The sequence below is a fragment of the Mustela putorius genome, unplaced genomic scaffold (assembly GCF_011764305.1).
Source record: "Mustela putorius furo isolate JIRA1106 unplaced genomic scaffold, ASM1176430v1.1 tig00000129_pilon_pilon_pilon, whole genome shotgun sequence".
In the NCBI taxonomy this organism is placed as follows: domain Eukaryota; kingdom Metazoa; phylum Chordata; class Mammalia; order Carnivora; family Mustelidae; genus Mustela; species Mustela putorius.
The window spans coordinates 24,046,015-24,062,086 of record NW_025421290.1 but is presented as its reverse complement, the minus strand read 5'-3'; the positions used below and the strand labels follow the sequence as shown (position 1 = coordinate 24,062,086).

General features: G+C 35.3%; 1 protein-coding gene across 2 annotated transcripts in view; it reads right to left on the bottom strand.

Annotated features, from left to right (window-relative positions):
* The window catches only part of PPP4R3A (protein phosphatase 4 regulatory subunit 3A), a 36,575-nt gene that overhangs the window by 3,136 nt on the left and 17,367 nt on the right, over positions 1-16,072 (bottom strand). The window contains exons 4-12 of one of the 2 annotated variants that reach the window (XM_004739051.3): positions 14,338-14,955; positions 10,885-10,962; positions 10,685-10,801; positions 9,939-10,094; positions 8,040-8,171; positions 7,836-7,938; positions 6,453-6,611; positions 1,336-1,505; positions 348-490 (exon numbers count right to left, since the gene is read on the bottom strand). In XM_004739051.3, coding sequence (XP_004739108.1) covers positions 348-490; positions 1,336-1,505; positions 6,453-6,611; positions 7,836-7,938; positions 8,040-8,171; positions 9,939-10,094; positions 10,685-10,801; positions 10,885-10,962; positions 14,338-14,955 — 1,676 coding nt within the window. The remainder of the gene's footprint in view (positions 1-347; positions 491-1,335; positions 1,506-6,452; positions 6,612-7,835; positions 7,939-8,039; positions 8,172-9,938; positions 10,095-10,684; positions 10,802-10,884; positions 10,963-14,337; positions 14,956-16,072) is intronic. The other variant, XM_004739052.3, reaches the window with a different exon arrangement.

Below are 16,072 nucleotides of genomic sequence, written 5' to 3'. Positions count from 1 at the left end.
CGAGCAGAGAGCCCGATGTGGGACTCGATCCCAGGACCCTGAGATCATGTCCTGAGCCGAAGGCAGCGGCTTAACCCACTGAGCCACCCAGGCGCCCCTAAAACATACTGTTTTGATTTTGCTTTGGACACATGAAGCCCCACTACCATGTAAGCGATGGGGTTTTCTTTCTCATTAACTAGCTTAATATATACCCAAGGAAGAGTCTACAGATCCTACTAACACCACACACACCTTCAGAAAAACATTCATATTAGCCATTACAGAAAGCTGCAACCACCATTCATCCCCTGGCCAAGGCACCACCATACAACTTGAATGAATAGGTTAAAAATGTAGTAATTTACCTGTCAAGTTTGGGATTATCTTGCCTTTCTCTTTGTTGTTCAAATCTCAGTTTCAGTCCTTTAAATGTCTGTACATAATCTACATCTTCCAGTGCTTTCCAGTAATTTTCAATGACATGAGCAGTTAATGACTTTATATCTTCCTACAGACAAGGATTATAATGAAAAATACGATAGAAAAAATCTTCTTTTAGCAAGATAGACTTAACTATATTAAGTCATAAACCTGCCCAAAACAGTTTAACTTCATAAAATTATTAGCCAGTCTTAGAGATAACAAAACAATGAAAATGGGCATAAGTGGATATTCCACAGTCTCTGATTTTTGGTCTGTCTCTGAACTAACTATGGGTCTTCCTCAAGTAAATGCCCATGTCCCACCTAGATGACTCTTCAGTAAGTGTGGTGGTGGGGAGGGATCAGCACATCACAGGAAAGTGCTAGAGAGGGACAGTGGGGATAGCTGCACAACAGTGTGAGTGTATTAATGCCAAGGAACTGTACACTTAAAAAGGCAAGTTTTACATGGTAAACATTTTACCATAATTAAAAAACAAAAAACACACTACCGATAATTCTGACACACACTTGTGGGAGAACCACAAGCCAACTACTATTAGTAAAGAATCGAGTTACAAAATTGTTCTTTAAAAATATAGAAGGCAAAATCCAAACCCAGAAAACCTCAGTTAAAACAAAATAAAATCACACCAAATACTTTCTATTAACTGTCATTCTACTTTTTAAAAATGAGTAGAGTATCATGACAGCATTAGATCAGTTTTTTTTTTTTTTTTTCCAAGCCATCCTATGAAGGACTCACAGCTGCTGAGAGAAGATTTTTTTGGTTTTTATTACTTTGAACTGACTTTCTACAAGCTTCTTTTAAAAATTTTCTTCAAATATAATCTCAAGCCAGAAAACCAATAATACATATTCAATAATCTTAAATAACTAAAACCAACATTCTAACAAATACAGAACCTACCACTCTAATAAATTCAAACATCTCTATAATGGCAGAGTTCATCAGATTGTAGCGGGATCCATTGTTGAGAAATGCTTTGACTACTGGTTCAAACAAAAAACTTTTCATTATGTAGCGGTTGTAAAACTCATCTTTTAATCCAATAATCTTTCTCTTAAAACGAAGAGCACCTGAAACACAGAGGCATTATTGTTCAAATTACATACCACACTTCCATATTTTAGACTTTCTTTAAAAAGACCTGCTTAATATAATTCTTCGTGCAGTGATATATTACTGCTTCCAGAAGCATGAACCTAAAGATAAGGACTGCAAAATGGTTATCAGAAAAATGCACCCTAGAAGTAGTGTATGTCATTATAGAACACAAGTCTTGGAGAGCCAGAAAAACTCTGGAATTTACTAATGACCAAAATGTACTTTGCATCTAATGTAAGAGCTAAAATAACTTCATACTACTTAAGATGAAAATGCTAAATATATCCTTTATATTCACCTTAAAACAACAGAAATACTGTTCTTTTATTAGGGCAATCCACTGTATAATTTGATCTTCATTATTTTTGGACACTCTTACTATTTTTCATTAGAGTTCTGGGTTTACACTGGTTGGTTTGTGGATGTGTCAGGATAACCATAAACCCACAAAACTCTGCATGACCCAAAACTTGCCTTCCCATAGTTTAGAAATAAATTTAGAGGCTGTTTTGTTTAAAATGTGGTCCTCTATGCTTATTGCAGCGAGTATGCTTTTTAATTTTTTTCCTAATTTTCCTTTTTACAATTAATTAGGCTTTAACTTACAGATTAAAAGGTATATTTACATCTTGAGGTATGGGGAGTTACTTAAGTCACCATTCGTCAAGATCCAAATATACTCAGACAGCTAGACAAAGCCCTCTTTACCTACATGGGAGTTTGTCAGTAAGTTAATGCCCCACTTATTGTAAACAGTTCAAAAAAGCATACTCACTTCATGCAGTCACATCGTCTTCGGTTGGCAAGATTAAATATTGTGTTTGTATTTTGGTTTCTTTGGAGATCATGGAAGTGGCTCGTTAAATTGCCAATTTGTTATTAATCAAGTCCTTCATGAGCAGGTAGCCAGGCAACCATGCTGACACGGTTTCTGGGTGGGAAGGCAGAGGAGTAAAGCAGCTCAATGTTTCTTTAGTTGGCAGAAAAGAGGTCCACAAGTGAATGCCCAATTAGGTACAGCTGGCTATAAACTGCCTTAACAATGCAACTTATTTAAGAGTGTCTCTCTCTAAAGTGACACTCTGGGCAGGGAGCTTCAAAATAATTTATAGAATAGTAACTGCATTTTTTGTAAACTACTGAATTATTTTCAAATACATAAGCATGGTGAAATAAGACATTTTAAACAATAAGAGGCACCTGTTTAAGTCAAAGCCTAACAAGGGTCTGTCTTCCCAAAACAATGATTTTAAAGTTTGGTGTTTTGTAATGTCACTTGACAAAGGAACTAGTGAGGCCGTTCCATTTGTTAGAATAAAAATCAATACTTTAGAGCTCAGGCCAAATGTGAAAATTTTAGTAAATAAGGCAAGAGCTATTATTTTAAGAGTTTGTCCTAAACTACGCAGGCTTCGTGGAGACTTGTGTCCTACCATAACACACACTAGCTGAACCCCGTGGGTTGCACGCAGTTCCTAGGTAAATGAAAAGAAACTCCCTTCCTAGAATTCACTAAGCCCAAGCTACGCAGTGCCACCATTTCAAGAGCAGTTCTGCCCAGAAACTGCTGGTACAGACAGAGGTGCTTCTAATGGTCTCTGTTTCGCTCATTTCCATTTGCTCTAATTTATTTAAATCCAGAACTGGGTTATTTCCATTCAGAGCCCTCCCCCAAAAGAAACCTGCATCAAGAACAGCAAACCACTACTTGCTGTTGAATAAGAGTTGCTTTCAAAAATGTACCAGCGAGCTCTATGAAGTCAAATTGCTCAAAGGAAATTAGAGAACACTTTTGGGATAGGTCCTATTGGCAGAACTGCAGACCTCCATATGTGAAGTACACTGGGTTTCCCTTCTTATCTATAACCTTCATTAACATGCCAGGAATCTCTGGTGCTTCATTTCAATCATCTTTAAAACAAATAATTCATCTTTACGTTAGCACATGAGCTTTCATGTCCCAAGATGACACTTTTTGCCTCATACGTAACTTATGATGGCTGAATAAAAGCATCTACGATAAAATTTTAATTTCATTCCTGTCATGGATTTCCATGTTTTTAACAAATGCTAGACAACATGAATCCTGAAAGGCCAAGGAAACAAGACAGTAAAACTGGTATATGTATATACCTAAACTTATGAAGACCTAGATTTTGAAAGGATTGTTGGTCTCACCTACACACCTGATTCGTTGTCTTTAAATAGGATAAAAACATTTAATAAGCAGCAGATAGAAAAAAATAAGTTCTGTAAGTCCCCAAAGTGTTTACATTTAACCACTGATTATCTTCTGTCCTTACGACAGGGCATCTAAACTTAATCACTCCCTCAAACATTATACCTAGTATTTTCCATGTATAATCTTAGAAGACTGAAAATAACCTAAATCTCCCACTTAGCTCTTTTGGAAATCCTTGACCAGAAACTCCTACTATATAGTCTTGAAGCCAGTTCTAGAGTGCTCACTCCTAATGACTGGCATCTTCTTCCAGAAACTACTCATGTTCTCAATCTGGGAAGACAGTCACACGGGATCGTTTAAGAGTGCTCATTTTCCAAACTGAGTCATTGTTAAACCAAACAATACTAAAACAACTAAAAATCTGCTAACATGCTTAGTTTCCTATAATATAACCTTTCTTGTAATGTATCTCTTTGTGGTTCTCAAGCTGCTGAGAAAATTTCTTTGTAATACGGCAAGCAAAAGAAAGATGAACTGAACTGAAAGGCTTTTCTTTTCCTGCACTCTACCACTGGACTCGTATGTTCTACCCACAACAAACCATTGTCATGCTACACTTTCCCACATATGTACTTCAACTGTGCCTGCAACCAAGAAGGTCACGTTCTCCCAGGACCAAGACGCAACCCAATTTACCTCTCTTGCAAAATTTTCCTGATCTGACTCCTACATGTAAAATAAATTATTTCCACTCTGCTTCCAAACACACCTCAATATAGTACTTTTGACATTTTGATTTTTACATGACTATATCTTCCTAATGAACTCAAAACCCGCTTGACAGCTGAGCCCAGGTCTTAACAGTCTGTGTTTTTCTTGTAATTTCCAGGTATCTACCATCTTCATCAAATCTAATATGCCCCAATTGCAAAAAACTTTCTCTACCACTAAGAAAACCAAATAAACAGAACTATCAGTCACAATGGCATGCCATTAATAGTTTAACTCACCTTGATTTGAGATGATAAATATCTAAAATGTGGAGCTTAAAACTGATAAAATATGGTGTTTAACACATTTATCAAACTAAAACTAATTAAGTTATTCATTTAGTTTTTCCATTCTGTCCTAACTTCCCTTTCCCACACTGGAACAAAACTTTCTATGTTGACATGAAAGAAAAGTTTGTTACAAACTCCCTCTCAACGTGGTCATGGGCTCTATTTTGCTGTAGTAGGTATGTAAGGAAAAGGAGTATAAGTTTAAAAGCTCTTCTTTTACAAATGCTAACTAAGCTCATGGATATTAGTACTGCAGAACCAAAATAATTCATTTATTTTTGCTGTCCTTAGCAGTCTAGGTTAACGCCATAAAATGCTACCTTTAACTTTTGGCTGAAAAAGATTACTCAGGTAACATCAAAATTCCTGGAAAATCAAAAGAAAGTAACTTTACTAGATATCTGAAGGGTGGAAAATGAAAATATACCATGAATACAAGTATTCTCAGTCCATCCTGCAGTGTGTACATTAACCAGAAAAACTAAGGCAACTGTTACCCTGATGCCAAGTTTAATATTTTTAGGATACCAATTTCTAATACTATTTTAAAAATAAAATACTATAGAGCAAGTCAACGTCAGAAATATCCTTATAAACTGTCTTTATAATTTTAGGATTTTTTAAAATTTTAGGATATTTTAAAAAAATCCATTAAGTAAAAAAATAATGAAGTTAAAAAAAAATAGCAAAAATGGATATATGTTTAGGCTTCTAATTAGTGAATGACTGTGATGCCATCAACCACCAAACAACCAAACTTACCTATAGACACCAAAAGACAGAAGTTACCAGCAGACATAACTTATTGAGCTTCTAAAGTACCCCAAACTTAATCTGTCAACTTACCAAAGAAGGCTGGCTGCTGTGATCAAGAATATTCTTAAATAATCTATTTCCAGTTCTGGAACATGTTTTACTTTAACAAATTCGGGCCTTAAGAACACGGTTAAAGTTGCCGTCCTCGTAAATTTGGTTTACAAGTACACATTTTAGGCTTCACAGGCCACACATGGCCTCTGTAGTTGTTTTTTTTGTTTTTGTTTTTTCTCTTTAAACAACCCTTTAAGAAACCTAAAAACTGCTTTTTGGCTTGCAGATTGTGCAAAAATAGAGCACAGGCTGGATCTGATCACTTCTGAAGTTTGGCACCCTTGCTCTAAAATATCTGAAGTAACAAAGTGTTTTATGTTCAATATAGCTCAATAAGGCAGAGAAAAAAATATTTGTGCAATTAAAGAATGGACCATCTATAGACACTTGTGCTAGGCATTCTGTTAACTCGAAATGTGTTTTAGCAACTCGGTGCTATTAGCTATAGACTTTCCAAATTATAAAAACATTCTTCATGATTTAATGTTAAGATTCACAAGAATGCCTAATTTGTAATGAGGAAGGCAGTACTAAAAAATAACAGGGTAAAATTATCTTAGGTGCCATTTTAATAGTGGAATAAAATACTTTAACATATTTTGTGGATACATACTAAGCTCTTTGCTGTATACGGAGAAAGATGTGAAAGGAAAATTATCTCATAGCGAAACGACATAATTGGTGGTTTCCTGTTAAAAATCTATGTGTCTTGACATCAGTGATCTTTTCTTCTCAGGCAGTAAGACCCAAAGGTACCAACATGATAATCTACACGTCATAATTCTACCAGACGCAACACTTACACAATGCCAAGAAAGCGTGCTTCGAGGCCATCAGAACCAGCACTCTCCGGAGGATATCCTTATTGATAATGTAGTTTTTTATGTGGTACGTGTGGTGCTCCACACAGAATGTTAACAATTCCAGTACAAGTGCCAACAACTGGGCAGTCTGAAAATCATCTGAAAACGAAACACAATTCTATTCAATGACTAACATTCTTTCCTTTCTAAATATGAGTATCCAAATTACAAACAAGTAAAATCTTTTCTGTTGACCCAAAATTTTAAAGTTAAGAAAAAGGGAACAAACACTGAATCCCTACCATGTGCCTCAAGATCTGTGCTTTACATTTTCTTAACTCTGATGAATTAGTTTCACAAAACCCAAGTCTGAATGATAAGGCAGAGCTGGGACACAAATCTATTAGATCTGCTTTATTTGCAAGTGCAAGAATGCTCTTTTAAGATGTACACATAGCACAGGAGATCCAGAAGGATCCCACCAGCTCTTTGGTGGAATTACTCTCTCTGCTCCTATGATTCCAGTGTGTTTTGTGGCTCCTTTATTACACAGATGAACCCACACTGGATTATGATTATTGGCTTACCTTTCTTCCTCAGCAGGCAGCAAGCCTCTAGAAGTATTTTACTCCCTTTTTATTTCCCCCATTTAGCCCCTAAAGATTGTACTACAATGCCTTCCACACAGTGGGTTTTTAAATAAATGTTTGCAGAACTAAATATATGTGTTTGGAAAGAAGCCTCAAACTTTACCTAATATGAATAAAATAGACAGGAAAAATGATTATCAGGTTTCCAAGACATGATTTTAGAATCACAAAAAAGGATAAATTTAACATTTACTTTCTAAGTAGGGTTTAGTTATACTACACTGGTTAATTCATACGACAAAATAATAATCTTGAAATGTCAGTAAGGGATTTCCCACTGGAGACCCTAAACTACTTTCAGAATTAAACGCACACTATGCAAGCTAAAGGAATAAAACACAGAAATAAGTATCCTTAACCTTATGAATAATCCTCAATGCAAATAAAAAGTTTAATAGTAAGCAGCTTTGCTCTATACATCCGGAGTGCAAATAACTTAAAATGATTTTTCCTAATTATTTCCTTCTATTTAGCCTATGAAAATATATTGCTTTAATAGAAAACTGTTTTTAAATTCTGACAGCAACAATTATCTCCTCTTGAACATTTTATTATCTCCAATTATAGCACTTTAAAGGAATTCTACCTTGAACACCTTTTTTGAAAATATATTACTACACCTCTCCTCTGTGTTAACCAAATGGCTGAACTTTAAAAGACTATTACTCTACATCAACTTTGAACTTCAGAAGTCAAGAACAAAGAACCTTACTACCAACCTGCATTATCTTACCTTTGCTAGGTTTATCCTCTGTTGTATTTGCCAGTAAGGGAGCAGTGAGGACATGCATACAGTGCTTGTAAAAGAAACCCAGAAATTCAGTCTTCTCTGTTTTCTAAGGAATCAAAAACACTTCCATGAATTTTAACTGCATTGGTTCCTACTAATAATAAATAACATACTAGTATGAAAAAGAGAAAAATGCCTGTGGCTTACATTGGCAGTAGCTAACATGTTTTCTGGGTCAACTAAAGTTCGAAGCAGGCCCATAAGTTGGACTGCTCCTCCAAGTTCAGGGTCTGTATCACAAATCATATGCTCTATAATGAGGTTGATGAGCAAAATATCCTGGTGAGAAAAGTACACACAGTAAGGATCACTTATTATGAGGATGGAAAAGCACATACTATGCATGTTACAGCATTGTATCTAGCTCTACATGTCTTGTTAACTGCAATCCAAATGATACGACTAACTAAACTAATAGGATATATGGCAGCGTTTCCCTCAAGTGTGGCATAAGGCACATTTATACTAAGTACTACAGAAAAGAAAGTTTCTTTATTAAGTTCTTTTGATTAAAGCAAAAACCAAACTTTGGCACTAAGAGATCTTTACACTTCTTGATAACAAAAATCTCCCTTCTGAAGGAAGCTAATGGGCATTCAGTTTAACATTTAGCCAGAATTTACACCATTGTTCTACTTCTACTGCATTTCTATAGATTCCTTCTATTTACAGCAAATGAGATCTGTATCTATTCTCCATTTATGTAAATGATACATTTCCATTTAAAGTAAATGTGCTTGGTACCCAAATGTGTGAAATTAGGGTAACAATACTATGCTATTTAGATAGCACAGAGAACAAGTCTGTTACATGGATTCCAAATGTCACTGAAAACTGATTACTAGTTTTCCTGAGGCTCTATGACTGGTGTTCCTGGCCCAAGGAGTAACTACAAACAGATGCAATGAGGAAATCTCTGCTCTTGTCTGTGTATGCAGTGGTAGGATGGACCTAAAGACAGACTGGGAATCAAGAGGCCTATTGCGTGTGCAGGAAGTACATCACTGTAGGTACATGTAGGTTTCAGAGCCAGCAAGAATAGTCTTTATTTTAAATTAATACAGGTATTTTGGCACTCTGGATAAGACTATTTTATTGAAGAAAAATGTGACACAATATTCAACAGTTCAAAGTGGTACTTTCCTACACCTACCCTGGCAATAAACAAAAACCACAAAACAAAACTCAACCTTAAACACAAAAGTCACCAGGCATTCTACTTCATTTTGACACAACACATTAAGATTTTTTTTAAGGTAGAAGTCTATTTTCTCATTTTGTAAAAATACAATAGGAATTGTGCATATAGATTTTTTCTCCCCCAAGAGGATGCTCCCCCTTTTAAGATGCAGTTGAGGGCAAAAAAAATATATCAGTTTATTCTTAAAAGTTACTTGTAAGATTTTGGGGAAAGGAGGAAAAAAAAAATTAGGATCATTGGTTTAATGATCTAAAAGTAAAACAGAAGAGCATACACATTTGGGGCTGCTGCATGTGCCATGTACTCCAGGAGCGCCCTTCATATTATCAGGATAGATTCCCTCACTCTCTAACAGGTGTGTGTGTGTGTGTGTGTGTGTGTGTGCATTTATGTGTGTGTGAACAAGACAATAGCTTGTTCTCCTTATGGTTAGGCAGTAAAACAAGTACCCTAAATACTTTTTCAAGGGACTGTGCTTCATTTCTTCATTCCTGGTAATTTTGAGAATCTATCCCTAACAAAGTCAATGTTTTCCTAGGGAAGTTACTTATAATTCCATATACAGAACAATTTATTGATTAAATGATTAAAACAAGACAATGTTAATGACAAAATTAAGAAACGTGATCTCAGAAATTTGAAGACATTTAAGTTGAGCATTAACAAGCAACTGCTTTAAGACAATCTGTAAACTGAGACAGGAGCCAATTTAGGGAAAAATAAGCCATTTCACATTCTGGCTACACTTTCCCAAATATCAGCTATTTAAATCTTTAAAATAAATAATAAGTACAGTTATAGCTCCCCATGTATAAATACTTACTGTTAGTGCAAATAATATTTACCTTGTTGGTTATTTTTTGCTCTGTTAACTTCTTACTTACATCATCATTCTGTTGTGCCTCCTGCATGACAAACTCTCGTACCATGGATGGATTATATTCAACCAAGTATGAGAATATATCAGTAGCAGCACTTCGCACCTGTGTATCATCCATGCCCTGCAGATAAAAAGCACTTATTTCTCCTATAATTATAAAAGTACCGACCTTCTAGCTATGTAAATCCAAAATCTAACAAATTATAAGAAAACCCTGCAATAAGAGAAGTCAAGGAAATTTGGCATATAAATTTGTTCTGTGCATAAAGTTCCTTTCTTTTACTCCTGTTTACTTTTCTTCTTTGACATTTCAACAGGCTGCAAAATTAACGACTTATTAAAAATATGGAAAATTCCTCTGAATATTCTTGCAGTTGTATGTAAGGACTAATACTAGAATTTTACAGCTTTTTTACTTTATGTAATACACAGCTAATATTAAATACTGGCTATAGTCAAACACTTGCATGTTACAGAAAAATGTATTTTTGTGGATTAAAAATATAACGGTAATTGGGGTGCCTGGGTGGTCTCATATGGTTAAGCAGCTGCCTTTGCCTCAGGTCAGGATCCCAGGGCCCTGCTCAGCAGGTGTCGGATTTTCCCTCTCCCCCTCTGCCTCTCCCCTGGCTCGTGCTCTCTCAAATAAAAATCTTAAAAAAAAAAAAAAATTATATAATGGTAATTAAGTGTAAGGAGAAATAAACTTACAAGGATGACTTCTAAAGCTGGTAATATGCCCATATTTGACAAAGTCTTGAAAAAAGCATCTCTGTTTTGAGGTTGTAGCGTTTGGGAAAACGCACAAAATTCTTTTAAAAAGTTAACCTAAAATAAGGAAAAGGACAAATAAATATATAAAAGATCTGTTGTTTTAGTCCTGTGTCTTTCATAAGTATCAAATGTCTTACCAATTCCTGTCTTTTTTCCTCATCTGTTGCTTCATCTGTTAGTTGTGCAAACAAATCTGTCAGAAATTTTTCATCCTCCTGTTAAATCAAAGGATAAACTTATGCTAATGATAAGAGTGTATTAAAACATCATTTTCAGATACTGTAGAATACAAATTGCACTAACTGGAAGAAGAAAAGATGGTATTGGCAACAGTATTTAAAACAGAAAAGGAAAAATGAAACTATTAAAGCATAAACTAGGGATTTATACAGGAAGGTTATTCTTTATATTCTGGCAAGGCCTTATTTCCTAAGTTTATTTAAGTATATAAGGCTTTGTGAACCATATGGTCCCTACAACTATACAACTGTTATTACAGTAGCAAACGTCCACAGATAATATGCAAATGAGTGTGGCTATGTTCAAATAAAACTTTATTTATAAAAACAGGTATGGGCCATACTTTCCAAACCCCTCACTGAGAGTTTTAAAATCTTACCTTTAGAGACTAAGGTTCTACAACCTCTCAAATGAAGGTAAAAATTAAGATAAGAGTTTTCACATTTTAAAGACATAGAAAGGGATTCAATTATTTAAAAAGCTAAATGCAGAGCTTTAAAAGATAGACCTATTATCTGATAATATCTCATACAGACAGACACACAGAATTTAATAAGCATTATTTTGAAAAAGATTAAAGAGGTACTCTCCTAGGATACTAATCTGGGTTAAGTCAGTAAAAAGCTTGGAAAGAACCTCAGATGTTACTTTACCTCATTGTATAATTGAGACAGATTTAAGAAATTTACCCAAAGACCAACCACAGGAGGTGGCAGAGACCTTCCTGATAACCTATTCAAATTTCTTCCATCACTAATTCTAACCAAGACTGTGTTCTACTTTAATTCCATACTATCTTAGCTAGTACTCGATTCAGCACTATTTCAGCCCTATAGACATGCCTAAGTCTAAATATATCCTCATATGTATAGATGTATATGTGTGTATGTAATCTCTCACTAGATTATAAACTCTGTAGTCACTGTTGCAGATTCTTTGGAAGTATTTTCTGTTATAGTAAAATGGTTATTTCTATTTTTACTTTTTCTAAAATGTACAAATAGGCCATAATTCAAATGGCAAGCAATTTCAAGATGCATCCCAGATCTAATATATCCCATCAACTGGAAATCAAACTACTGAAAAAGAGTCTTTGAACTGCTGCATTTGGGGTACAGAAGTTGAGAGAACAAGAACGTTAAAAAAAAAAAAGGATGTTTAACAGTATTACGTACAGAGCAGTTAACTTAAGTAAAGGGAGGGTATGATTGTGTATGCAAGGGGTAAGAACCTGCTTTAAATTACATCTCCATCACCCGCTGTCACCAAATTTATAAAATTCTCTCTCCTTCCTAGCAGCACTTTGGAAAGAAGTACCTGTATCAAGAAAACAGAAGTACAGCAAGGACAGCCAGAATATTACAAAGCATAATGTAGGGAAACAAAGACTTGAAATTATTCATACTTAATGAGTAAAACTGGCAGTTCACAGGTATGCAGACCAAGAGAACAAACAAGTGACAAGTCCCTGCACAACAAAAGGGGAATCTTGTGGCACTGAAGGACCAGACACACTCAGAACTATCCAAGGACACTGGGAATCAAAAGTGGACTGGAACAAAGGCTCACTAGGGTAGCCAGTAAAAACAAGATTCTTATCAAAGAATAACAATTAGTACCAAAACCTTTTCCCTCTTCCATTATCAATCACAATACACTGACTGTATAGAGATACTACTGTCCTTACTAGATTGTATTGCCTATATGATTAGTTTACATGCCTGTCTTAAATAAATAGGAAAAGCACATCAAATTGGTCAACATGAACTGGAATTATTCCTAGCTTCAGGACAGCAGTGTTAGTAAAATGGTCTTTCTTTTTAAACATTTTAATTTTATTTTTCATGTTCCAAGATTCATTGTTTATGCACCACATCCCGTGCTCCATGCAATATGTGCTTTTCTATCTGAATTCATGTTTTGTTTATGCTTTAAGATGTCAAAGGCAGGGACTCTGAAAATACAGCAACTTTCTAAAAAGGAACAGCCATACAAGTTAAGCTTACTGCTTTATTCATAATGTGCTACCAAACAGCTCATACTGACATTTATTTGCCTCCTTTAATAAATCTAGATTTCAAATAATTACTTTTATTTATAGATCTGAGGAAAGGTGTCCCAAGTCATATCTATCTGTTATTCTTCGGTGGGCATCAAAGAAATAAAAAACATGGGGGGTGCATTCACAAATCTTTACACTACACCAACTCTAAAGTTCTAGTTAGAACAAACTAATTCCTACATTATGGGATAATATACTGAGAGGTCCTCTGACTTTGGTGGGGAAGAGGGGGTGTCTTACAAACAGACTACTGGCCAGCTATAGATTTTGTGTTTTGTGCAAAATCCAGGGAACAATACACCCTGGCAATTCTGATACAAGCACCCAAAACACTAGACCTAAGAGACTCAGCATACTATAGAAAGAAAATCTAGAGTTTAATATAGCAATTACAACAGGTATTTTGAAATAACGCTTGGAGTGCCTGGGTGGCTCAGTAGGTTAAGCACCTGACTCTTGATTCTGGCTCAGATCATAATCTCAAGGTTGTGAGATCAAGCCTGCCTTCAGCCCTGAGTCAGGCTCTTTCCACCTGCCCCTCTCACCACCTGCATGCTCTAAAAAAAAATAAATACTCGAGTGCTGCATAATGTTCATGCATGATCTTTAATCTTCAGATGACTTTATAGAGTTGGTACTAATAGCACCATCCTTCAAATCAGAGAAATGAAGTTTTAAGAAGTTAAGAAAGTTGCCCAAGTAGCACATAGCTGTTGTGACAGGTGGAACTATAACTCATATTCACATCCAACTTCTCCATACTCTCCTCTGGTACAAAAGCATGCCTTTTGGCAAGGAGACCTTCAACTATAATTTGCCAGTATCTAATATATTCCCTTGACCCTAACACTAGGCCTTTAATATATAATGATCTGGCAGTGCTATCAATTATACAGAATTTATATTCTATGTTTAATGACATACTTCTTGGCTTCTTCATTTTATCTTCCCTTTGAATCTGTTCTATGCATAACTGAAAAATTAATGTATCTAAAATTCTACATTCAATCATTTTGTTAAGACCATTCATTCCCCTGTAATTTCGTCAAGCTAGACTTCTCACATTTATGTTCCCTGATGGAAACAAAACAACCTTCTGGTCCCACAGTATTATATAATGGAATCTTTTCTAATATCAACCAAATACATACATAACTTTAGACATAAATCGAAACTCAAATTAGGAACTTAAAAGGAATGAAATTACTTCTGCTGAATCAATTAACAGTTTAAATGGCATCAATCAATAAGGTATCTTTGTAAGTACGGAAAAATTGATCTAACTCACCTGTAACATACCAACAATTTCTACCTTATTGAAAAAGATAAAGGAGTGAAGTGTTGATAACATGTTTTCTTCAAAGACTGAAGGGGTAGGTAGAACCATATCTTGGATATACTGAACTCTGTATGTCTGATGAATTTTTTGTTTCAGCTCAGGATCTGATATGGGAATCACTTCTTTAAACTTGGCTGTTTTTGTTAGAAATTCCCTGTGTTTTCGTGGCTGTGATAAAGCAGGATCATATTCTAAGCATCCAATGACGTCCATTATACATTCCTCAGAGAACATAACTTCAAAAAGAGCAGTTCGATTCAAGAGGAAGATGCCTTTGATAATTTCATACAAGTGGTGCAGTCCTTCAATATTTTCCAAATCCTCACACACATGAAAAAGCTCTAAGAGCTTTTTAATATAACCCTCATTTTCCAGTGCTAGTGCAAGTTTTTCACGACGCAGGGGGGAAGGTAAAGATGATGCCACAAGTTCTGCAATTTCCTCAAGGCGACTTAATTCACAAGATGGCAATTCTAAACCTGGTGATGACATATCATCAAAACGCTCCTCTTCAGATTCATCTACAAGGTCCTGAGTGATGTCCACTGAAGGGTCCTTTCCTTGAACCTATTAAATAAGATTTATGATAGCTGACAGAATATAATCAAGCAAATCTAAATGATATTCTTAGATGAATATGAGAGATGTTATAAGAATCCCAGTGTCATATTCCAGGATAGCCACCACCAAACCCTTCAAAATTTTAAGTAAAATTCAAATAAATATTAAACATCATAATGTTGTGGTCACAGAATATACATGTAATTTTAAGCAACAAGGAAAATTTTAACATCAGTTCCAGAAAGCAAGGCCCAAAGAATATGCACAAACTGCTTCTGGACCAAAGTGGGTCACTGATGTGTTGTGAATGCTGGCCGGTGGCCCAAAAACACAAGTAAGAAAACTGTGGGAAATAAGTGTCCTCACACAAAAATGAAACCATATAAAAATTAATTGCAACATACACGTAGCAGAGCATAATACAGTAAATTCCCCAAGAAAATCTACCCAAAGTAACCAAACCATAGTTTTCCCTTCTGTTCACCCAAACCTGTAGCTTTCATCCCCCCCAGAAGCTCTAGAAATTTGTCATAAACCTCAACTTTATGTCAGGACAGGGACTCTAATGATAAAAACAGAACTTAGAAGTCTTCACAAATACATTTTGAGATAGAAGAATAGTTTTACCCAAAAGTCAAGGACTTATTCTGAAATAAAATCAGTTTTTCTATGTTGGCCTATAATTTGAGACTGTCTAAAACAGGCCAAGGTGAATGCTAAAGAAATGGAAAATGGAAAAATTAGATGTACATGAAATGGCCAAGAAACTTAAATTGCTTAGCATGATTAAGAGAGACTGTTAATGGATACGGGAAGGGAAGAAGCCTGGAATAGTTCTTGAAATATGTTGCAAGTTGATAGTGTCTTGACCTTAACCCAGTGGGCAGTACCACCGAAAGGCAACTAGGCACATTCACAGATTGTACCTGGCATGGTCTCAGGCTGGCTCTGAATCTGTTAATGATATAAATTCTCAATGCAGCTTTAGATTCCTGGAACTCAATCTATGGCTTTACCTAAAGAAATGTGATAGCATTTGATTAAAAAGCCAAGTATAAAGGGACAAGAGCCCTTACCGTAATGAAAATGCTATCTTTAAAAAAAAAAAAAAAAAAAAAAAAAG